Here is a 23,923-nt window from a genome sequence, read left to right on the forward strand (position 1 = left end):
GGTAAACTGAAGTTATTTTATGAATGTCATTAAGACAGGAGATGAAAATAACATTGTTTAGAAAATATTCTGATTGTACAGATTTATGTAAAGACGTTTCTAAAAATGCTAGCTGGTTACAAGGATCCTAAGGACTCTATTTCTGAACAGTCTGTTTTATAAATGCTCATTCTAAATGCCTAATCTTGTATCTTCAATTAAAAAAGAAAACATTCTATCGTATACATTATTTCCATCAAATATGGATTTGAAACTAAAACCATAAATCTGACTTGTTTTAAAATCAATTTTAAAAAACTAATAATACAACAGCATTAGTAACTATCTTTATTCTCAAATTGATAAAAGCATTTAACATATACTTTACAGTATAAACAAATTAAGTGCTATGCATTTTGCTTATAAAGTGACAAAAGTATTTCAAGCATTATATAATTTGTACAAAAAGTAAATTTCCAAATAAAGCTTTGGTTAGTAGAACTGATTACATACTGTTAAATCCATTTTCCAAAGTTTTTCAAAGAAAAAAGCTTTATCCACTAACAGGTATTTCTTGTACAATCCCAGCTTTTTTACTGTTAAGAGGGAGGAATATATAATAATTGCTTTTAATTTCCATATCTAGATCAGCCTTTTTTCTTCCATTTATATGTGGTCAGAATACCATCACTTTTGAAAACACAAATTATGTAGAAAATCACTTTTATTCTTAGGAAGGTAATCTATTTGAAAAATAGATTCATAAGACTGTTGGCTTCCATATCTACCAAGGTGCTTTCTAAGTTTCAAGCACTAATATATTGCATTGGGGGTAAATCACTTCTAATTTCCCCTAGAAGAGTAATGTCTACCAGCACTAGTGCTCAGAATCAAAGTTTATATAATACCTAAAAAACTAAATATAGCCCCAAACTTAGTATTTTTACAGTTTATACAATGTATGGATTACCTTATTCATATGAAAGTAGTAAAAATGCTACCTAACTTAAATGATGTAAAATACCAGTGTAACCAAATTAACAATCACAAAACAGACATTTTTCTATTAAAATTTTCCAGTCTACTGAGCAATATTTACTCAAAAATGTGATCATGAACTTAAATATATGCTCTTTGAAATTTACTGTTTATGCTGAACTGTACATTGGTGCTCCTTTTGGAATTTTTTGAAAATTCTACTTACGTAACTATGTAATTTGAAAATGTAAAAATGAGCCATCACTAAAATTCACTGGAGACTAATATTCTTTCATGGAAACAATTTATAAACATTTTTAAGTTCTACCTTTATTTCAATTTGGTTTTTTGAAATACATAAACTTCTCATTTCAATTATGGTATAATACTTCAAAACTAGTTTAAACAAAGATAAACCCAAGAAGAACCGGTAAAGCATTCCTTACTTAACGTATGATGCCCCAAGTGCCACATACATGGTAATGTATCACAGAAAAGGACTGGTAATAGTTTAGCAGATTATAGAGCAATCCTAAAAGTTTACACAAAGCTAAACATTGCCTCCCTTCTAGTCCACCTATTTTCCTTTAATTTGATCTTGGCTCTATTTATTATCTCTCTGTAATAATCCCTGTGTGACATCAGTTTAAGTGTTCCAATTAACTACATATACCTCTTTAAATAGCTCTGCAACATTTCAGAACATTCAACCAATCTTTTTCATGAGATTCACTATATCCTACATTTTTCTCACAAAATGCTCACTTTCCTGAGCTATATTAAACACCTTATAACAGGTGTATGTATAACTGAAGACCCTAAAATGTCAAGTTTACATTTTTAAAAAAATGCATAGAGAACATTTTGGAAAACTTATTAGTACTTACTTATTAGATATTACAATGTATAGGATTTGTTTCCTTCAGACTATAAAATATTTAATCTTTATTACTGGTTATTACTTTCAGGTCTGAATCACTTTTTAATTATCTGAGATCTGATTGATATTAGAGAAACAGACTAAGTTTTCTGACCAAAACTGGGCCATGGGTCTTCCAAAATACAACCCTTATATACTCAACGAAGGTATCAAACTTCTGTGCCACAAAATAGAAGAACTGTATCAGACCTACAGGAAATAAACTTTTATTATAATACAGTATGTTAAAATTAAGGTGCCGTTCATCATGCCCTAGGTCATCTGGCCTTTACCAAGTGGGCATCATGTCTGGAAACCACACTCTGCCAAGATGCTTAGACACTTCCCAGTGAATCTGCTCCAAACTATACTTTTGGTCAGGAATTAATACTTCTTCCATAATGGATAACTGTGACAGGCGGCCCCCACACATCTTCACAAACTCAACAAAGGCACTACATGAGACTTCACATTCCCCTAGGCCAATAGCTGACAAATTTTTACAACGTTCTGCAATGCGAATTAACTCTTCATCAAGTGGCCGTAATCCATTAGCACACACTACCAGTTCAACTAGTCTAGGGCATGTCATTCCCACACGGCCAAGCACATCTTTGCTTACTGATCTACCAAAGTAAAGATGGGTGGCAGGTATTTCATACCGAAAGAATGGATCAAATTCCTCTTCATATAAAAAAAAATACATCACTAAGTTCACTTTGGGTGAATGTCTGATGAAAGCATCCCAGCTGCTCTTCTGAATGGTATGGAAGTGAGTCTGTCCCGGATTCTCACTGACTACATCAATGCGCAAATGTTCTAATCGAACATGTTTTTCAGAAGATAAAGCAAGCAGTAATTCATCACTTAACAAGTGGTAATTCAGGGCCAGTTCACGTAAGCCATGACACTGATCAGCCACACATAGGATACCTTGGAAGAAAAAAGACCCAATTATTTATAAAGTGTTCATCATCTGTTTGAAAATGTAATTAAGTACATGTCCTACAATAAGATTTCACCACATTTGCTATACCACTTATAAAAGTTTAGGTGCACCGATTGAACCCGCAGAAAGTCATACACACAAATTTATTTGATCACTGAAAAGAGGCTATAAGACATTTTCTGACATTCAAAAATCTAATAATGAAAAAAATAAGAAAATCAGATATAATGAATTACATTAATATGAAATATCTGAGAAAAAATTTTAAAAAGATTTCCATCAAATGAGCAAACAATTTAACCTCTAATACAGGCTTGTCAAATTTCTAAGAAAAAAAATACTGAGATATCACTAGATGAATGAAAAGAAAACTGCTCAGTTAACATTAATGGAAATATACATTATAATTTTTAAAGCTCTAACATTCTCAGAAAGCTCTTAACCATTCTTTAACTGGTTCCTTATACTTCAGGCACTATGCTTCAAAACTACCCAAAACCGCAAACAGGAGCAAGTTTTACCAAAGGTTGGTTTCTGATCTCTGAAGTGGCCTATTCTAAGAACTCTGCCCCAGAGAGACACCCTGATACTACTTCATAAATGACAAACTCAAGCCACTTCTTTCCAGTGTTTAGAAACAAGGATAGGAAACAAAACACACAATGTATGAGCTACTGTTTATTGTACAAGTATGACATGTCAGGTCCTACATAGGTTATCCTACAAGTACCCAACCCCCCAAAAAAATCTAGAAAAATAAGTATCTTTTATATTTTAAGGTCAAGTCAGCCATCATTGAAAAAGCAAGAGAGTTCCAGAAAAATATCTATTTCTGCTTTACTGACTATGCCAAAGACTCTGACTGTGTGGATCACAATAAACTGTGGAAAATTCTGAAAGAGATGGGAATACCAGACCATCTGACCTGTCTCTAGAGAAACCTATATGCAGGTCAGGAAGCAACAGTTAGAACTGGACATGGAACAACAGACTGGTTCCAAATAGGAAAAGGAGTACGTCAAGGCTGTATATTACCACCCTGCTTATTTAACTTATATGCAGAGTACATCATGAGAAATGCTGGACTGGAAGAAGCACAAGCTGGAATCAAGATTGCCAGGAGAAATATCAATAACCTCAGATATGCAGATGACACCACCCTTATGGCAGAAAGTAAAGAGGAACTGAAAAGCCTCTTGATGAAAGTGAAAGTGGAGAGTGAGAATGTTGGCTTAAAGCTCAACATTCAGAAAACGAAGATCATGGCATCTGGTCCCATCACTTCATGGGAAATAGATGGGGAAACAGTGGAAACAGTGTCAGACTTTATTTTGGGGGGCTCCAAAATCACTGCTGATGGTGACTGTAGCCATGAAATTAAAAGACACTTACTCCTTGGAAAGAAAGTTATGAGCAACCTAGATAGCATATTCAAAAGCAGACATTACTTTGCCAACAAAGGTCCGTCTAGTCAAGGCTATGGTTTTTCCAGTGGTCACTAAGAGTTGGACTGTGAAGAAGGCTGAGCGTTGAAGAATTGATGTTTTTGAACTGTGGTGTTGGAGAAGACTCTTGAGAGCCCCTTGGACTGCAAGGAGATCCAACCAGTCCATTCTGAAGGAGATCAGCCCTGGGATTTCTTTGGAAGGAATGATGCTAAAGCTGAGACTCCAATACTTTGGCCACCTCATGCGAAGAGTTGACTCACTGGAAAAGACTGATACTGGGAGGGATTGGGGGCAGGAGGAGAAGGGGACGACCGAGGATGAGATGGCTGGATGGCATCACGGACTTGATCGACGTGAGTCTGAGTGAACTCCGGCAGTTGGTGATGGACAGGGAGGCCTGGTGTGCTGCGATTCATGGGGTCGCAAAGAGTGGGACACAACTGAGCGACTGAACTGAACTGAACAGCTAGCTAAAGATAGCAAAGCTGGAATTCAGACTGGGTGACTCCTAAGTGCATGTGCTCACCTACTGCCTAGGAAGTGACAAGAAAGAGGTCACCAGTAAGCCAAAGCTTTTACAAAGTAGTGGGAGGAGAATGTAGGCAGTGGAATCAGTGTAGTGATAAAGTGAATCACCAGTACAAGACAGTCACCAGAGGGAGTAAAAGCCATCTGTGCTTCACTATTCAGCTGCCAAGCTTCTATTCTCCACAAGGTGTATATATACTCTGAAATAAACCCTGATCCCCCAAGTTAACGTGAACACATCTCTCTTCTTTGCAATCACATAAAGCCTCATCTAAAAAGAAAATGAACACATGGGTAATGGTAAGCAAAATGCAAATGAAAGAAACTTTGAGGTATCCCTTAATAACTAGTAAAACAGTTGTGACAGGCATGATTCTAAAAGTTGTCCTCAAGATGTCATGCTATAACCTCTGAAAACTGTTCATGTGATAAGGTGAGCACTCCCATGAGTGTGTAGTGCTATAAATAGCACAGTTAGCTGTAAAATAAGATTAGCCAGGCGATCCTAATCTAATCACATGAGCCCTATAAACAGTTTCCTCTAGATGGCTGCAGAAGAGGAAGTCAGATTCAGAGCTTCTGTGACTGAACAGAGAAACTCAAGCCATGCCTCCAGCGCTCACCTAAACTGAGGTGCTAACGAAGAACTGCTAAATTTGCATTTGTTAAATATGCAGCAACAGAACACTAACACACAGTTAAGTGTTTAAATATTTAACAGAAAACAGTGACAAAGATAAAACTGGTACATTATTACAATTCAATAATACAAATAACCTAATTACAATATAAGCAAGGAATCCAGGTAGACATCTCTCCAAGGAAGATGTACAAATAGTCAATAAGCACAGGAAAAGACATCTGAGAATTCAAGAAAATACGTATCAAACCACAGCAAGATACCAGTTTACATTCACCAGGATAGCCATCATCAAAGACAGATAATACATGTTGTTAAGGGGTCAAAAATTTGGAGCCCTCAAACACTGCTAGTAGAAATGAAAAAGGACACAGCTGCTTTGGAAAACAGCCCAGCAGTTTCTCAAATGGCTACACAGTTACGATATGATTCAGCAGTTCCAATCGCTGCTATACACCCAAGAGAAACTAAATGATATGCCCATACAAAAACCTGTATATAAATTTGCACAGCAGCATTATTCATAATAATCAAAAGATGTAAACAACCCAAATATCCATCAACTGATCAACAGAAAAATATGGTTATTATTCATATAGTGGAATATCATTTGGCAAGAAAAAGAAATGAAATATTATACATGCTACAATATGGATGAACCTTGAAAACGTAAGGCTAAGTGAAAGAAAGCCAGTCATAAAGGACCACATATGATTGCATTTACATGAAATGTCCAGAAGAGGCGCATCTACAGAGACAGAAAGTAGAGCAGGGACTGCCTAGGACTGGCTGGGCTAATGTTTTGGAGGGTGACAGCTAAGCGGGACATAGGACCTTTTGGGGGTAGTAAAAGTGTTCTAAAATTGACTGTAGTGATGAACGCACTGTGAACTGTATCATATGTGAATTACATTTCAATAAAACTATTACATTGGTGGTGGTGTATAAATTCATCCAACTCATTTTGGAAAAAAACACAGCAAGAAACATTAAAAAAAAAAAATCTAAACTCTTTGACCTAGCTCTTCCACTTCTTTATTTAATTTGACCAAAGGAAGGAATTAACAGAAGTAAAACTATGTGCAAAATGGTTCATTTTTTTAAAATTAAAGCAAATAGTGGAAACAAGTTAAATATTCAACAGTGAAAGAACTACAAGGCAAATGTTGGCCTATCAACACATACGAGGCAAATGTTGGCCTATCAACAAGAAAGAAAACTAAGTAGCTAAATGTTCATTAGTTCAGCTGATAATTACTGAGTGTCTTATATGTTAAGAACTGGTTTTAGGATGGTAGAGAGTCAACAGGAACAAAACATCCTTATCCTAACAGAAAGCCAGCAGATAAACAAGAACACTCTGCTAGTGTTAACAAGGGAATTAGGGAAGAATTTCCAGAACTATCACAGACCTACAGAATTAGAAGAATCAAGCAAAGGCAAAAGGCAAGTAGACAAGGAAAATTAATGGTTATTTCCTGTGCAAACACTCAGACATGGACGAAAACACAAGCATTCTAAGAAATGAAGGGAACACAACACGTAATATGTAAATAAGAGAGTATGTCAAAGATCGAAACCCAATAGACAGACAAGGACCAGAGCACATGGCACTTGTCAGCCTCAGTAAGGAGTTTGGATCTTACGTAAAGCATAGTGAAGTTCTGAAGGAAACTGGCGGTTAAAAAAAAAATCAAATTTCTGTTTTAGAAAGATTACTCTGGCACTACCATGGAAATCAAATTAGAAAAGAGCAAGGCTGCAAGTTAGGAAATCAGTTAAGAGGGTACTCACAAGGGTACTCAGTGAGCTAGATTAGAGATGAAGGAAGGCAGTGTGTTAATTTCAGCTGCTTAACAGAATACCACAGACTGAGTGGCTTAACAATAAACATTTATTTCTCCCATTTCTGGAAGCTCGAAGTCCAAGATCAAGGAGCCAGCAAGGCTGGGTTCTGCGAGGGCCAGGACTCTTTCTGGCTTATAGATGGCTATGTTCTTGCTGTGTCTTCACATGGCAGAGAGACCAGATATCTTTCCTTTTCTCTCTTAGAAAAGCACTAATCCCAAAGAGATTTCTCCAAATAACTCCCAACCTATTTTCAGACACGAGCACACTGGGGAGCAGGGCATCAACATGTGAACTAGGGCAGGAGGTGAGGAGAACACCACAAATTCAGTCCACAGCACAGAGATTTAAAGCCGATTATCAGTGATGGAGTCGCCAGACCTCAGTGACTACAGGGATGTCAAAAGTAAGGGTACAAGAATTCAAGGATGTCTGTTAGGTCCCTGATAACATAACAAGCAGTGCCATTCACTGAGATGGTAAAAAGGGAGATGTAAAAGATTTCAAAAAGGGGAAAGGATGATCATTAGTCTGACATACCACAGAGACAGGCTAGAGGCACTGGGTCACTGGCAGTTCAACACAGCTTTGGAGTTCCAGAAACACTAAAGCAGGAGGCGTTAACATACAGAGCACAACTGAAGCTGCTGATGAAGATGACACAGCCCGGGGTTTACAGAGTAAGATAACAAAGGGCCCGGTACAAAACACAGGGAGACACCAAAACTTAAGGAAGGAAAAGAGAAACTAGCAAAGGAAACAGTGGGAACAATCAGAGAGGAAGGAGGAAAATCACAAACTGTCATACAGACGGATGGGATGCAAGGGCTGAGGGAGGCTCAGACGGGGGTAGATACATGTATACTTACGGCTGATTCATGCTGTTACACAGCACAAAATAACACAGCCCTATAAAGCAATTATCCTCCAATTAACATGTTTAAAATAAGTTCTCCAATTAAAAATTTTTAAATAAACAAAAAGAACAGTCACTGGTGTCAAATGGTACTTAGAGGTCCGGCAACAGACAACTGTTAAGGACTGTATGAAATGGGAACAATTGTTTGATAAAAATTGAACTGAAAAACTGTTCCGTGAAGAAAGAATAGAAAACAGTTCTTTAATTTCAACTTAGAGAAAGAAACTATCTAAATATGCAAAATATGAACAGAAAGAATACACACAAGTATTAAATTTAAAATTAAAACCCTCTATGCTTATATTCTTAAAGAATATTACAGGAAAGCTCTCTCCCAAACAACTAATCCAAATGCCACTCAAGCTTGATAAGATCAAGCAAGCTTATACTATGAGAATTGATATATATATTTAATAAAAATAAATGAACATAGGATGTACCAGGATAAAGAGAATAATGAACTCAGTTTCACGGAGAAACTAGAGACCCAAAGGCTCTCATACAGTGTGTAAGTACTCCAAGTTACATTCAGGGTGCTCTGGAAACAGCAGGTGGGGCTTCTAAACCAGACAGGAGAAGGAAAAGAGCAGGACACATGAACTAATGAGGCTGGACTGGAGTTGGCCAGATGAAGAAATGAAAAAAAAGGAATTTGTTAAAGGTACTCCTCAAGGTACAGTATACCGACCAAACACATGTACAAAGAACTGTCATTATCTAGGACTCAAATAAAAGCTGTATGTGAGTAAAAAGCAGAGAGCGGTGAAGGTCAGGAGACAAAGAACTCTGTACACTACGAAGCGATGGAGCATGGACCATACTCTCTATACAGTGGACAGTAAAATGTGACTAAGGTCACAGTAACAAGGAACTGCCAAAGCCCAATCTTCTTAAGTTCTAATTATACTTAGGTTATCGCCATCAGTGATAATCTAGAAGCGGCAAAAAAAAGCTAGGGAAACACCACAATAGACAGACCTCACCAATCCCATCAACCAGACCCTCCATGTGGGAGACAAGGAAGGACAGGAAGTAATGTCCATCCGACAAGGAATCATTTTCTTAGGGGAAGGCCAGGCGTCAGTAACAGCAAGAAGTGGGGGAAGTATTCTGTTAAGAGATCAAAACAGATTTCCCAAACAACACAGCTGAAGGCTTAGGAGAGATGTCAACGGTAGGAGGGTAAGTCAGGAGTGAAGACTAAAAAAAAAAAGGAGTGAAGACTAACACAAACTGTAGGTTTGTAATCATTTTACAATACAAACCATTTGGAATTTAAATGCTCTCAAACTGAATAATGTAATAATGCTTAAGTCTATGCAAGAAAAGCTGGAAAGAGCTTTAATAATGCTACTCCTCCATTTGATGGGCTTTCAGCTCCAAAACTCAACTTTGGAAAAGGTTATCTTGCAAAATGTGAGGTAATGACTTCAGCACAACTCTTCTCCATGTCATGAAACAAAAAGCAATTGTGAGACTGCTTTGACTCAAAACTACCATTAGCTCAACTGCGATTTGAGAAGTCTACTTCACCAAAATGGCCATCTCAGGCCAACCTCATACCATCCCTTCCTTTTATTTTCTTAATTTACACATTTTCTGGCACAGGTTGGACACAAACTGACAAGATTAGAAAAGTTCAAAGTAAGTGTCTAGGTTAGGAATGCTACAGAATTTACCCTACTGTTTGAACCCACCTTCAAGGTTAATAAGTATTAGTTCTCCTTCACTTGATAAACACAATACATTTTACTAAAATATCTGGCAAAACAACACCACACCTGCTGGAGAGACATGAGGGCAGCTGCTCATTTTCAGCAGCTTGAGCGTATCGCTGTTGTTGGCCACTAGGACCTTGAGGGAGGGATCGTCTACTGGCGTGTCATCTATCTTCAGCGAGGACAAGGATTTGGAGTTTACAAACACAACCGTCAGTGCAGAGATAAAGTGAGACTGAAAAATAAAAAGAGTGAAAACAATGCTTCAGTTTTTACAAACAGAGAATTGAAGGGTCTTCATATAATACATATATAGTTCATCTGAACCCTGATGATGCACTTATAACTGTTTTGGGGTAGCAGCAGCCCCTCACTCTGTTGAGGGAATATGGTAGGAATATGGTAGAGAGAGGTGGCCTCCCGTCATCTTTGTAAAGGGCTTTTTTTATCTGGGGGAAAAAAAGATTTCAAGCCTCAGGACAGGTGTCTCTGAATCACAACAGTCACTGGTCAGTAAACAGAGGAACTGTGGAACTCTGAATGAGAACGCCTCTCAAGACACTTCACATCACTCACCTTTTCTGGAAACCCTGCTCCAGTGTATTTAACACTGAACTGCATTCTTTTTTGGTGACAGTAACGACCATTAAAATAGTAATAGCTATTAGCATAATCATCAAAAATTAAAGTCAATGAACTTAGAAGCTATGTAAGACTTATTTAGAATATGGAAGCTCATATAAAACTTGATTCTAAAATAACAAAAATCATAACTAAGTAAAAATTCCAAATTTAAAACTCCTTTTAATATGTTACATTATACTACTGTCAAAGCTATTATAAGGTATTTTAAACACATATGTACCAGTTAATAATCTATATTTATTATATAATATTCTATATAATAATTATAATATCCTGTTGGACACAGAATCTGACCTAAAGGAACCACTGTAGGGAAACCAGAATTAAAGCACAAAGTATGGGACTCTGAATCAGAGCTAATAAGCCACAACCAATGGACTCACTACACCAGTGAAAGAGAGAAGGGCAGGCTAGTAGTCGCATTTCCTAAATTACTTTTTCCTATTGTGGTTAAGTAACTATTTAAATTTTGATTAAGTCACTGTTCAACAACTTAAATGTTAACATCTTTCTCCTAACTGGATTTCCTTATCAAATTCAACTGTATCTTCTACCATCGCACTACATTAATATACGCATGACTCCATCTCTTGCCTTCCTTTTTCCCACTTCCCTCAGAGTTAGCTCTGGTCAAATACGCTTCTTTCATGATCTCTTCAGTTCTCTCAGGATTTCCAAGATGTATCAACAGCCTATTTCAATCTTCTACAAAAGCCATTAACAGGAAAAGAAAGAAAAAGAGCATAAGCATCCTACGCTTACTGAATAAGGAAGCAAGCAGTGCCAGATGCACCCCTGGTTCCCCAAACCAAAATGACGGCAAAGTTCAACATTAGTACTAGTGATCACCCTGAGTAATAAAAAAAAGAGGAAATTATATCCAACATACCTTATAGCATGGTATAGCCTATATATACCGTATGTTTGCTTTCTAACTACAGCATGTAATAGAAAAACCAATTCAGATGATTTCATTTCCCAAATGAAGCTTAAACAAGGCACTACTATACCATGGAACTCGGTGCCTCTAAGAGTGAGGGCCTTGAATCATGGTAATCAGAACCACCTGGATTGCTCTCAAGAAAAAAAAATCTGGGACTAGAAATATCCAAAGTTTAGAAGTTTCAGAGATGACTGTTATGCATATTCAGTTTGAGAACCACATGACTGAACTCATGTCCTCAGAATCGGAAAATGTTGACACAAGCAGACTCTCGCCCATTTCCCTTATTTTACACGAGGAAATAATTTATCTCAAATGTACCTTATTGAGACTTTGAAATCAACCTGTGATACATCTGTTACTGACAGTCTACTGAACAACCTGGATTATGATATACATTCAAGCTAGTAACACAAGCATAACTCAGATAACGCGGGAATCGGTTCTGGATCACCACAACAAAGCGACTATTATAATAAAGCAAGTCACACAAGTTTGGTTTCCCACTTCATATAAAAGTAATGTTTACACTATGCTATAGGCTATTAAGTGTAAACAGCATTACATTTAAAAAACAATGTATATTCTTTAATTAAAAAATACTTTATTGCTATAATATGCTATCACCTAAGTCTTCAGCAAGTTGTAATCTTTTTGCAATAGTAATGTCAAAGATCACTGATCATAGATCACTGATCATAACAAATATAATGAAAAAGTCTGAAATACTGCAAGAATTACCAAAATGTGACAGAGACATGAAGTGAGAAAATGCTGTTGGAAAAATGACATCAATAGACTTGTTTGACACAGGGTTGCCACAAATCTTCAGTCTGTAAAAAACACATTATCTGTGTAGTGCTGCAATGAGAGGAGGTGTATGTCTTCCTGAATCATCCTAGTAAATTCAACGATTAGGTGTTTAAAGAGGTGTCTATATTTTAGCTTGTGGTGTACTCTGATAAACCCTTATGATCTATTGCTGGATACTAACCTACAGAATATGAGCTAACATACACAGGGACTTCATTAGTTGCCTTTCTGAAAATGCACACTTATTTTTCTATTTTAAGAGAAAGAGACTATTTTCTATTATTAGAGAAAGAGACTATTTCTAATTACATGCAGGAGCAAGTTAGAACATATATGTGAATATAAAATTTATTATGAATATAAATTTCACCAAAAAACGTTTTAAATAAAATCTGTAAATTAATCCTAACTGACTAATATTAACTGTGCTCAAGAAGCAAACTTTACACAATCAACAAAAGATTTTCTAAGCGAGTTCTATCTGCTCTTAATACTGGCAGTACTTTTCATTATAATCTCACCAATCTGCTCTGAAAGTCCAAAAAAGAGCATCTATTGATATATCTCTTTTCTTCTAACATGCTTATATTTCAGTTTTACTTAGTCTATTTCAGTATTTCATATAGAATCCTCTGCAAATTCATTCACTTTTTAACATTACCCAAAAAGAAGCACAAAGTGATTCAAAAACAGGAAAAAAAAATCATTTAAGACTTAACATTCTAAATAGTAACTGGTTTTTCAATATATACAGTCCACTTTTCTCATATTCCCACTATAAGTGCAAGAAATGGGTAGAGTTTCCCTGGATTTCTCACTAAAAACTAATTTAAAAAAAAACAAAAACAAAAAACAAAACAGCAGATACCTTTGGTAAATCCATAAAGCTTGGCCGAGCAGTTGAAATAAGTCCAAGTGTTTTTAAAGAGCAGTTCACAAGTTGTGATAATATATCACAAGCTGCTTCAGCTGATTCTTTGCTGCTGTCCACCTGGGAAAAGAAATATCCTTTACACATGAATATGGTCACACTTCTCTGTGTACTTTTTAACTTTACAAAAGCAAGAAATACAGTTATTAGTTTACTGCATTATAATTTAAAGAATATTTATCCTTTCAATCATCTACCCTCACAATGTCAGCCTTTTCTGAATTCCCCTGAAAAATTATAAGGGCAACTGTCAAGACTTAATTTTGACCGTGATAAGATACTTACTTAATGTTAAAAGGACTCAGCTATTAAGTTGATTTATTCCAAATGGACTATAAAACCTAGTGTAAACATAAATTTATCATCTTTGAAAAATAATTATATATTTGGTAGTGGATCATATCATACATGCAAATACAGTGCCAACAGTACAAATGCCTTAAAACAAACTGAATGAGTATTTACTCATGAGATTCAGGTAAATCACAACCTGGGATTCATCATTAATGTTATTAACTGAAACATGAATGTGAAGTAAAATGAGGGTCTCCAACTAGTCAAACCTGAAAATCTGAGGCAAATGAGAAGTGCCCACATACTGCAGCCATACACTCTTCTGCACAGACCTTTCCTGGGGGGAAGGGAAACGTGACCAAAACACTCCTTGAGGACATAAGGAGCTCTTCTTTCAAAAAAGGAAGTTGTCCCCCAGGCTATAAAGCATCTTAAACAGTGTAGTTAAAAATAACATCATTTCTTTAATTTTCAGATCAATGTACCTTTCCTCAACTCAAAAATATTCTGAAGATCCTGCTGTAAAACTGATGCACCGATTTACATTACAGTTTCAGAGCTACTTTTACTCTTTGGCTAAGTTTCTCTATACCAGTGGTTCTTTGGAGAACTGCTGTGGTCCTGAACCAATAGCAACATCATCATCAGGGAACCTGTTAGAAACGCACACTCTCACGCCGAATCCAGACTACCTGAATCAGAAACGGGGGTGGGGGTGGGGAGGAACCCAGCAATCCTTGTCTTAAGAAGTACTCCAGGCATTTCTGATGCACATAAAGTTTGAGAACCACGATTTTACATTAATAACTCTGACTACAAGATTCTTTGGCCTACAGTCAGTGATGAATTAAACACAAATATTATCAGGAGAGCTCAGAAGGATCTTGGGGTGTATTTTTGCAGATCAGAAATTTCCTCCGAAAAATAAATAATCCCTAAAAAAAAATATGCTTAAACTTATAGGAGAAATGATTTTGTGCTGGTTATACTAGTTGGATACAGCTGAGCTGTGCCACAGGTTAACAATGAAACAGCCAACCCATTGGATGGAATTGGTCTTTAGAGCTAGAAGATTAATGTATTATACTTGTTATAGGATTTACCATAAGAACACTTTTAGACAACTCAGAGATGACTGAAACCAAGGAGAAGGCTCTTCAGGTTTCCTCATGGGCAGGCAAGAGAGGGACAACATATGAGGAGCTTCTGGATTTTTGCTTGTTCTATCCTCCCATCATTCCCCCAGCCTTGCCCTCAGCGAGGGTTGAGATATAACATCCAAGTCATCTAGTTAAGCATTAGATACCCCAAATAATGCAAGAAGGAGGCACTGGCAACCCACTCCAGTATCCTTGCCTGGAAAATCCCATGGACAGAGAAGCCTGGTAGACTACTATCCGTGGGGTCACAAAGAGTCAGACCCGAAAGGGATATTTACACCAACCATTAGCCACAGATTATCTGAAATTCACTAGGCATCCCTTATTTTGACTTGCTAAATCTAGCAATCCTTCACTTGGTGGTCTAAGTGTCCTTGTGCAGTTTTCTGGAAAGACGGCCCTAAGACACCCAACCATTCCCAACATCAGGCCTCTCCTCCTCCTGTGACACATATGAGAGAATAAACAGACAATCTCCAGCTGAAACAGAATGACAGTCTTGGGAGCAGACAAGACTTTAGTTTTGGCAAGGATCTCTGGGTTAAGAATCACTGCAGTATCTGGGTTTAACTTGACCTGTTTAACATCAGCTGCATATGGCAAATCAGGTATTCATGTGTTACTTCAACAGTAATTATAGGATGTGTTAAGGATTTAGTGACCACATCCACACTTCATCATTCACCCCCAGAACAAAACATGACAAGCCTGCTCACACCCACCACTGTGCTTCTTTACACCACTCTGAACCTCTCAAAAAGCAACCTCCCTTCATTTATCTCATTACTGCCTAACTTCCAGTATGTCCCTGCTGGCAAAGAAAAGAAATAGTTTTTTTTGGCATCTTTCATGTACCCTTTTCTATGTCTCTCTAAAATATATTCATCTAAACTTTTTATACAGAGTTTCTGTATCTCCTTTCTCTTTAAGGAACTCCATATCACAAAGCCATCAATAAACAAAACTCAGACTTTATTTTATTAAAATGAAGCTTTAATAAAACCCTCTACATCTAATATATTTCTTCTGGCTCAAATTTGTTCATAATAATTCAATGTGACAGTTTCAGTATATGATTTACCTTTATTTAATGGCTGCTTCTGCTTTCAAGAAATTATGAAAATAATTATTAAGATTTACAATGAAATACAGTTATTTGTAACAGCCTCTAAGGTACACAGTTACTCTAAATCTTTAAGCACCTTCCCTAGAAAGGCAATAGTTTAAAAACAAGGGAAAATGTATCAGTTTAGGACCCAAAAGCCACTGCATACATACATACTAAGTTGCTTCAGTCATGTCCGACTCTTTGATAAACCATGGACCAGAGCCCTCCAGGCTCCTCTGTGCATGGGATTCTCCAGGCAAGAATACTGGACTGTGATGCCACGCCCTCCTCCAGGGGATCTTCCCCACATAGGGATCGAACCTGCGTCTGTCTCCTGCATTGGCAGGTGGGTTCTTTACCACTTGCGCCACCTGGGAAAAGCCACTAAATACACTTTATTTTTAAAAAGAATGATTTAAAGTATTACCTTGAAGCTGACGTATTGTAGATGATTTGAATGTCTTTTAATAATCTGTTTGATCAGCTCTGGATGTGTAGCTTTCAAATAAGATGTAGCTGGCTGATTCAGTTCAAATTCAAAACATCTCCACAGGTCAGGCATGTGAAATACCTGGTTCCAGTTGCGGCAAACTTGTGAAGCATGAGCCCGGTCAAGAAGAGGCAGATACTTAAATACTTGGAGAACAATGTCCTGAAGGAGATTACCCCAATCACAAGTCTGAGAATGCTCACTCGCAGTCCGCAGTCTCTTGGATTTCTCGGCAATACCTTCTTCTGATGAATCGTGGCCACTATCTCTTCCTCCTCCTCGTTTCATCCTATTCAGAAAAAAATTCATTATTTTTTTTTTGTACTTTTCAGTAGACACAAATCCAAAATTCATTCTTCTATCACTGAGATTTGTGTACACGTGCCTATAAATACAAACACAAACGTGCAGGAGAACTGGACCAGACATTCAAGGAGAAGAACATCAAAGCAAAATATAATAATAAAAAAAAAAACACCAGTAGAGACCAACTGTTATTTCACAACCTTACACCTTTGGCAGGTGCTTTTAAGCATGTGTATTTGCACCGTACTATGTGGGGAAGAAGTTTATCATAGCTTTGAAACCAAACCATGCATTTATATTTCTAAAGTTGTAGTCAACTATTAATAAATACAAAAGAGAACCTACAGGGACATCTCCTCGAGATTTCTTGAAAGTCATCAAAGGATACCTACTATATCTGAGTTTCTGAACTCACGGCAGACAGAGCCACAGGAACGTTCAGAGAGCATCTGAATGAAGTCGTTGACAGATCTTTCCACAGTGAGTAGCCCGTCATGTGTGTTACTACCAGACCCAATCTTTGCCTAAAACGAGCAAACTCATCTCTACTGTGCATAGTTTGCTCTGGAATGTGGCTGCTTCTTCCAGCACTCCACTAGCTGTTGCAATGTTTTATCCAAGTTGTACTTCTGAATGACAAGTGAGTGTTTATTCTATGTATTGGTACTGCCTTCATTCCATTTGGAACTGGTGTTGTTGTAAAACAGGAATGGAATTTCCAGGCAAGAATACTGGAGTGGGTTGCCATTTCCTTCTCCAGGGGATCTTCCCAACCCAGGGATCAAAGCGGGGTCTCCCGCATTGTGGGCGGATTCTTAACCATCTGAGCCACCAGGGAACGGCGTAAAATAGTAGTGTGAGTAAGGAGACTGGGTTCTGGAATCGAGCTCCGGCTCTCCCTCTCACTGCTTATGTGGCTATTAACAAATTACTTGACCTTCCTGGGCTTCAATTTGTAAAATGGGGATAACAGAAACACACTGGGATCTTGTGAGGAATTATGGCATCACTGACTCGATGGACGTGAGTCTGAGTGAACTCCGGGAGTTGGTGATGGACAGGGAGGCCTGGTGTGCTGTAATTCATGGGGTCGCAAAGAGTCAGACCCGACTGAGCAACTGAACTGAACTGAAGGAAATGGCAACCCACTCCAGTGTTCTTGCCTGGAGATCCCAGGGACAGGGGAGCCTGGTGGGCTGCCATCTATGGGATCACACAGAGTCGGACATGACTGAAGTGACTTAGCACCAGCAGCAGCAGCAGCAGGGCTTTTGAAAGGAGACATCAATGGCTGAACTCAGGTATAGGAAAGTAGTCTTGTATTAAGAACATTAAAGTAGAAACAGAGGTTCCAGCCAGAAGGCAAACAATGATCCTAAATTTATTTTAACATGAAGTGTATATGAGAATGTGTGAGAACACAAGCTCATGTATAAGAAAAACACACTGGAAATAGATTACCACATTAATATAGTAACTGTAAGAGTGGGACTGTATAATATTATATTCATAATTGTGGCATAACTGTGGTGGGATTACATAATGAATTTTTTTTGCCAATATGCTTTGTTAAACTTTACACATGCCTTTTAATGTCAATGAATTACACTGCAATCAGATAAACGGTCTTGTTTTATCTGGAAATTTAAGTACTGAAGGCTCTAACTAAATGAGGGCAACTGCAGTCCACTCACTGGTACCTCTATTTAGTTCAGAGCCTGCGATTCTTTTCTCTCTAGAGAGCAGTTTCCGGCAGGTACAGTTTGGATTTAGAGTCACAGCTTTTTCACACAGGATGGCTTGTAGCTCCAACTCCCTTCTCCTGGCGCATCAGCACGTCAGAATTCTGATTCCTGTGTGGGACAAGCATACGCGTGCATGGCTCTCAACCAAATACATCTGTGCAGACTCTCTCTTTCCAGTAGCTAGCTAAAACTCCGGAGGAGGATTGGGCGCAGAGGACCCTGGCTCTCATGCCATTAAGATCAGTCCAGGAGGTCTTAGGCCATGTGCAGTAAACTGCCTATTCCTCATTACTCCTACTTCCAACTATACATTAAGTGAGGTAAACGATGTATATTCTCCTGTGCAGAGGGAGAGAAAGGGAAAACAAAGAATGAGAGGTGATAGCAAGAGGCTCGTTTTATGGAAGACTAAAACTTACATGTGAAACAAAGAATACGTTTTTCAAATATATTTACAGAAAAGATGTATAACCTGTAATGTCATCGTTAGTATTAAAACAAAAAATACTCTCCTAGGAATAATGTCTCACTAAAGGTTGAAATAACACTGTCATTATGACCCATTTTTCTGCTTGAACTTATCCTGAAGGCGTACTTTAATTTTAGCATACAAAATTTGGGTCAAAGAACAAAGAGTTTGCTACCCAGGGTTTATAATTTCTCTTCTGACTACCTAAAACTACTCAGCATTTTGAGATACTGAGATTCAAAAAAGAACGAAGTTATTTTTATAATTTCTACTGCTCACTACAGAATGTTGATCTTCTATTCCTGGAGAAAAGTCTTCTAAAACCAGAACTATTAAATTTAAAGATGGAACGATTCATACAGATACATAAACAAAACTAAGACGACAACCTTACACAATTATCTTTGCTAATACATTGCTGATTCTAACAACATACTTTCTTTTGTCTATTGCATCCTTGTTTTAAATAAACGTACATTTCAATATATTTCCAAATGGAGTACAGAAAAAAAGCTGACATATTAAAAAGAGGGCTTTCCTGGTGGCTCAGTGGTAAGAAAAAAAAAATCCACCTGCCACTGCAGGAGACGTGGGTTCAGTCCCTGGTCAGGAAGATTCCCTGGCAGAAGAGATGGCAACCCGCTCCAGTATTCTTGCCTGCAGTTCACTGGGTCGCAAAGAGCAGGACATGACTTAGCAACTAAACAACAGTCTCTAACTAGCTGAACTAAAGTCTTTAAACTGTCATATTTGACTACTGTAGTATGTCAGAATTACAATATATAAAGCAACAACAAAAAAATTAAAACCAAATGCCAATACAAATGTCTCTGTATTACCCTCATTTATGTGTAAAAACATCAGATCATAGTGGGCAGCTAGGGAAAAATGTTAACGTCAAATCTTTTCCAAGACCATTCATGCAAAAATTTGCACTGCCTTCAAAAGTATTTTATTAAATCAATTTACACATGAAGCTCTGATATAAAGAAAGTTAAACAACTTAGAGCATCTACCAGTCTGCAAAGAATTTACATCAATGGACGACTTCTCTCACACTAGAACTTGAGTGCAAAGAAGATGGATGATCAACCTCTCTTAGATTTAGGAGAGCACCCAAACTAGGCCCATAACTCTGGCAGTTCACTTCAAATTGCGACTTTTCCAGGCTTCCAAAAATCGATTCAATTTGGGCCACTAAAAGCATTCGGTGAGACTGATACTCCTATGGAGCATCAAAAAACAAACGAATGATGAAAGACTCCATCCTGATTGAGCAGCACAGAGAATTATGGTGTTAACTCTTCACATTCTATACACTCTGAAAGGAGCAGTCACTTTGTTCATCAGATGAAGAGCCTAAGAGAACACTTGGCTATGTGCCCTTCATTGTTTTTTTAGTACACTGCGATCATAGTAATTTTAAAAGCTCATTTGTATTTAGCTCTAAAAAGCCTGTTTTGGCATCACATTTCCTTTCCATTTATGCTCTGCTTTTGACTAATAATTGACATGCATTCTTCGGCTGGAATACAAAGACTAAATGGGTGCAAATAGTCTGACTCTCAGAACTAGATGGTATTAGAGAGTGGGGTGGTGAAAATTGGTTCACCGATCATTTGTAGATACTGGGAGTTGATGGCATTTTTATCAAGATTTCAGCAGAAGAAAAAAAAGATTCTGAAAGATCTGAGAGATACTGGACATGTTCAGCAACAAAATAACTGCTTATCTCTAGGCACGGTGATGCAGGCCAATCACTTAATAGGCTTTTTCCTGATCCCTGTCTGCAACTTCACCTAAAAGAGCTACTCTAGCTCTAAGCAGAGGCAAAGCTGCTCATCTCAAGTTGACCAACTTTTCCACTTGGCTACGCGCGTCCGAGGTTTCCCCTCCTCCCGCGCCACCTCCTCGAATCGGCTTTCCCAGACCTGTCTCCGCGCCCTACCCCGGGCGGTCTGTTTTGACATCTTAATGTCTCTCATTTCTCAAAGCCAGGCCGAGCGCGACCTCTAGGGTGTCGGTCAGCAGGCCCCGCCGAGAGTCACAAAGCGGTGCGCCAGGCGCGGCGAGCCCGGGGCGCGGCGGCGGCGGCGGCGGCGCCGCGCGCGCACCACGCCTTGTTGACATGTTTTGAAGCGGGTTCGCGGGGCAACGCCCCCACACAGGCTCCAGCGCCCCGTCCCGCCCCGCACTCTCGAGGGGCGGCCCGCGCACTCTCGGGTCCCCGCGGCCCCCTCCGCCCGCGGCCCCCTCCGCCCCCGGCCCGCCCACCTCCGCGACCCTACCGGGCTCCCGCCGCCGCCGCGAGGCTCCGGCCCCGGCCCTCCGCGTTACCTGCTGCCGAGGGCGGCTTCCCCCACGCTCCACCCCGGACTCCGGGGGCGGCTGGTCCCGCGCCTCTCACATGAGGCCCCGCGGGCCCCGCGCCTCGCGCTCCCGCCGCCGCGGCCCCCCGCGCTCCGCCCGCATCCGAAGCGCTGGTCGCCGGGGGGACGCCAACGCGGCTCCACCTTTGCGGCTCTGGCTGCCCGGAGAGAAGCCGCCCTCCTCAGTCTCGCGCCATCCCTGTCCTTCTCCTGGGTCCCTTCGTCGCCGGGAGAGGGACGGCTGCAGGGAGCTGCAGCCACCGCGTAGGTTCTCGACGCCGCGGCCCAGAGACAGAAACCAAAATGGCGCCCGGGCTCGCGGCCGCGCGCTTCTCCCGGCGGCGCGTCCCCGCCTAGGGGGGCGGGCGCGTGTCCGCCGCGGCGAGTTCCAGGAGGATGAGCCAGGGAACCCGAAGGGGCCGCACCCACGCGGGAGCGCGCTCCGTTCCGCACGGCTGGGGGTTCGGTCTCCTGGTTCCCCGGGGAGTGTCGGCAGCCTTCCTCCCCGAAACGTGACTGCGGCTCTTAGGTTTCTTTTTCTTTTTTTTTTTCGTCTTAAAGCCGAACGTGAGGGGGGCTGGAGCCAGCTAGATGCCTAACAGACTGCCCTGCAAAGTGGAAAGTTTAGGGAGGCGGAGCAGCTACAAGAAAGGAGAGTCCCTGGGGCGGGCTGCAGCTGGTTCGGGCCGACCGGTAAACTAGCTGCGGCAGCGGACACACCTCCGCGTGGGAGGCTGGGCCTCCGATGGCCACGCCCGCTCACGTCACGGGAGGAGGTAAAACACAGCTTGTAACAATACACACCAAATAGACCATCCTTGGCATACTACGATAATGTGCATTCTGTATACGTAAGGTGTTATATGGCGGGGCATTAAAGCAAAATGGTGGCACTGGTAACGCTGGGATGACAGGTGATATTTTAAAAATCGCCTTTATAAAGTAGGCAGACTCGTGAAATTTGTAAATAGCTTTCTGAAACACAGTAAGAATAGTGTAAGGGAGTAGATGGCGGATTGTAAGTAGAGGCATCTTTGTGTGTAACTGCTACCTGGTTAGCTTGTTTTCAAAGTTTGGATTTGGGGATACTGGGTTTTCTTAAACTATCCTTAGGTGCAAAATCTAACTTGAATCATGCACCATCCCCATTCCCCTGAAAAATAATTTTTCATCATAGATGTCTTGTCAAAGATCTGCCCGGTGTGTAAGAGACTGGAAGACAGTGAAAACCAGGCATCCCAGCACTCTTCTACTCCCCCCAAACTTGAGCTAGGAAGGCGTGGGTAAAAGTACAGTGAGAGTCATTGTGGGAAAATGCCACTGTTTTCTGTTAAGGCCTGGCCATCAGATCAAAAGTCAAAGGGAACAAAGTCTAGCAACAAAATAATGTGTCTGGACCTGCACTGCAACATTTTTTAGGTTCCTCCTTGACTGGATGATGAAGGACACGAGGAAGAAGGGCAATGATAATAGTTACAAGAAGAAACACAAGTCAAATACAGGCATATTTATTTAAACTTACGTTAACAGAATAAACGATCAGCAAAACACATTAAACCAGTCCACATAACTAGTAAACACTGTATCTCATTAAAACGTTCATACTTCAATTGTAGTCCCCTTTTAAAGCCTCTTCTCTCCCTAAAGACAAGAGTGGGACCTTGGCTCACTTTACCAATATCTTGAGAAATCTGTATGCAGGTCAGGAAGCAACAGTTAGAGCTGGACGTGGAACAACAGACTGGTTCCAAACAGGAAAAGGAGTGTGTCAAGGCTGTATATTGTCACCCTGCTTATTTAACTTATATGCAGAGTACATCATGAGAAATGCTGGGCTGGAAGAAGCACAAGCTGGAATCAAGATTGCCGGGAGAAATATCAATAACCTCAGATATGCAGATGACACCACCCTTATGGCAGGAAGTGAAGAGGAACTAAAAAGCCTCTTGATGAAAGTGAAAGAGGAGAGTGAAAAAGTTGGCTTCAAGCTCAACATTCAGAAAATGAAGATCATGGCATCCGGTCCCATTACTCCATGGGAAATAGATGGGAAAACAGTGGAAACAGTGTCAGACTTTATCATTTTGGGCTCCCAAATCACTACTGATGGTGACTGCAGCCATGAAATTACAAGACTCTTACTCCTTGGAAGGAAAGTTATGACCAACCTAGATAGCATATTCAAAAGCAGAGACATTACTTTGCTGACTAAGGTCCGTCTAGTCAAGGCTATGGTTTTTCCAGTAGTCATGTATGGATGTGAGAGTTGGACTGTGAAGAGGGCTGAGCGCTGAAGAATTGATGCTTTTGAACTGTGGTGTTGGAGAAGACTCTTGAGAGTCCCTTGGACTGCAAGGAGATCCAACCAGTCCATTCTGAAGGAGATCAGCCCTGGGATTTCTTTGGAAGGAATGATGCTAAAGCTGAAGCTCCAGTACTTTGGCCACCTCATGCGAAGAGTTGACTCATTGGAAAAGACTCTGATGCTGGGAGGGATTGGGGGCAGGAGGAGAAGGGGACGACAGAGGATGAGATGGCTGGATGGCATCACGGACTTGATGGACATGAGTCTGAGTTAACTCCGGGAGTTGGTGATGGACAGGGAGGCCTGGTGTGCTGCGATTCATGGGGTCGCAAAGAGTGGGACACGACTGAACTACTGAACTGAACTGAATGCTTCCTTTCCTTCCATATTACTGTTATTTAAAGATTTTATTTTCCCTT

The 23,923-nt window shown here is 39.9% G+C and overlaps 1 protein-coding gene across 3 annotated transcripts; it reads right to left on the bottom strand.

Annotated features, from left to right (window-relative positions):
• Positions 1-313: 313 nt before the first annotated feature.
• On the bottom strand, positions 314-21,888 carry FBXL3 (F-box and leucine rich repeat protein 3). 3 transcript variants are annotated; one of them, XM_040266900.1, is made up of 5 exons: positions 21,168-21,888; positions 16,248-16,599; positions 13,196-13,318; positions 9,990-10,161; positions 314-2,809 (listed from the first exon to the last, which is right to left on the bottom strand). In XM_040266900.1, exons 2-5 carry the CDS (start codon positions 16,596-16,598, stop codon positions 2,166-2,168), a joined length of 1,290 nt encoding a protein of 429 aa, XP_040122834.1. In that variant the 5' UTR covers position 16,599; positions 21,168-21,888; the 3' UTR covers positions 314-2,165. The 3 variants fall into 3 exon arrangements, with proteins under 3 accessions (XP_040122834.1, XP_040122836.1, XP_040122835.1); XM_040266902.1 differs by having other exon boundaries at positions 21,344-21,360; XM_040266901.1 differs by lacking the exon at positions 21,168-21,888 and adding an exon at positions 18,317-18,731.
• Positions 21,889-23,923: the final 2,035 nt, after the last annotated feature.

Source organism: Oryx dammah, unplaced genomic scaffold (assembly GCF_014754425.2).
Source record: "Oryx dammah isolate SB20612 unplaced genomic scaffold, SCBI_Odam_1.1 HiC_scaffold_24, whole genome shotgun sequence".
Classification (NCBI taxonomy): domain Eukaryota; kingdom Metazoa; phylum Chordata; class Mammalia; order Artiodactyla; family Bovidae; genus Oryx; species Oryx dammah.

Bases quoted from the DNA above. Each gene is read 5' to 3' on its own strand.
- FBXL3 (XM_040266900.1), bottom strand. From the start codon at position 16,598: ATGAAACGAGGAGGAGGAAGAGATAGTGGCCACGATTCATCAGAAGAA. The intron at 10,162-13,195 runs GTATCTGCTGTT...TTTATTTTTCAG, and splicing joins GCTTTATGGATTTACCAAAG to TCTCACTTTATCTCTGCACT. The intron at 2,810-9,989 runs GTGTGGTGTTGT...TTTTCTTCCAAG, and splicing joins CCCTCATGTCTCTCCAGCAG to GTATCCTATGTGTGGCTGAT.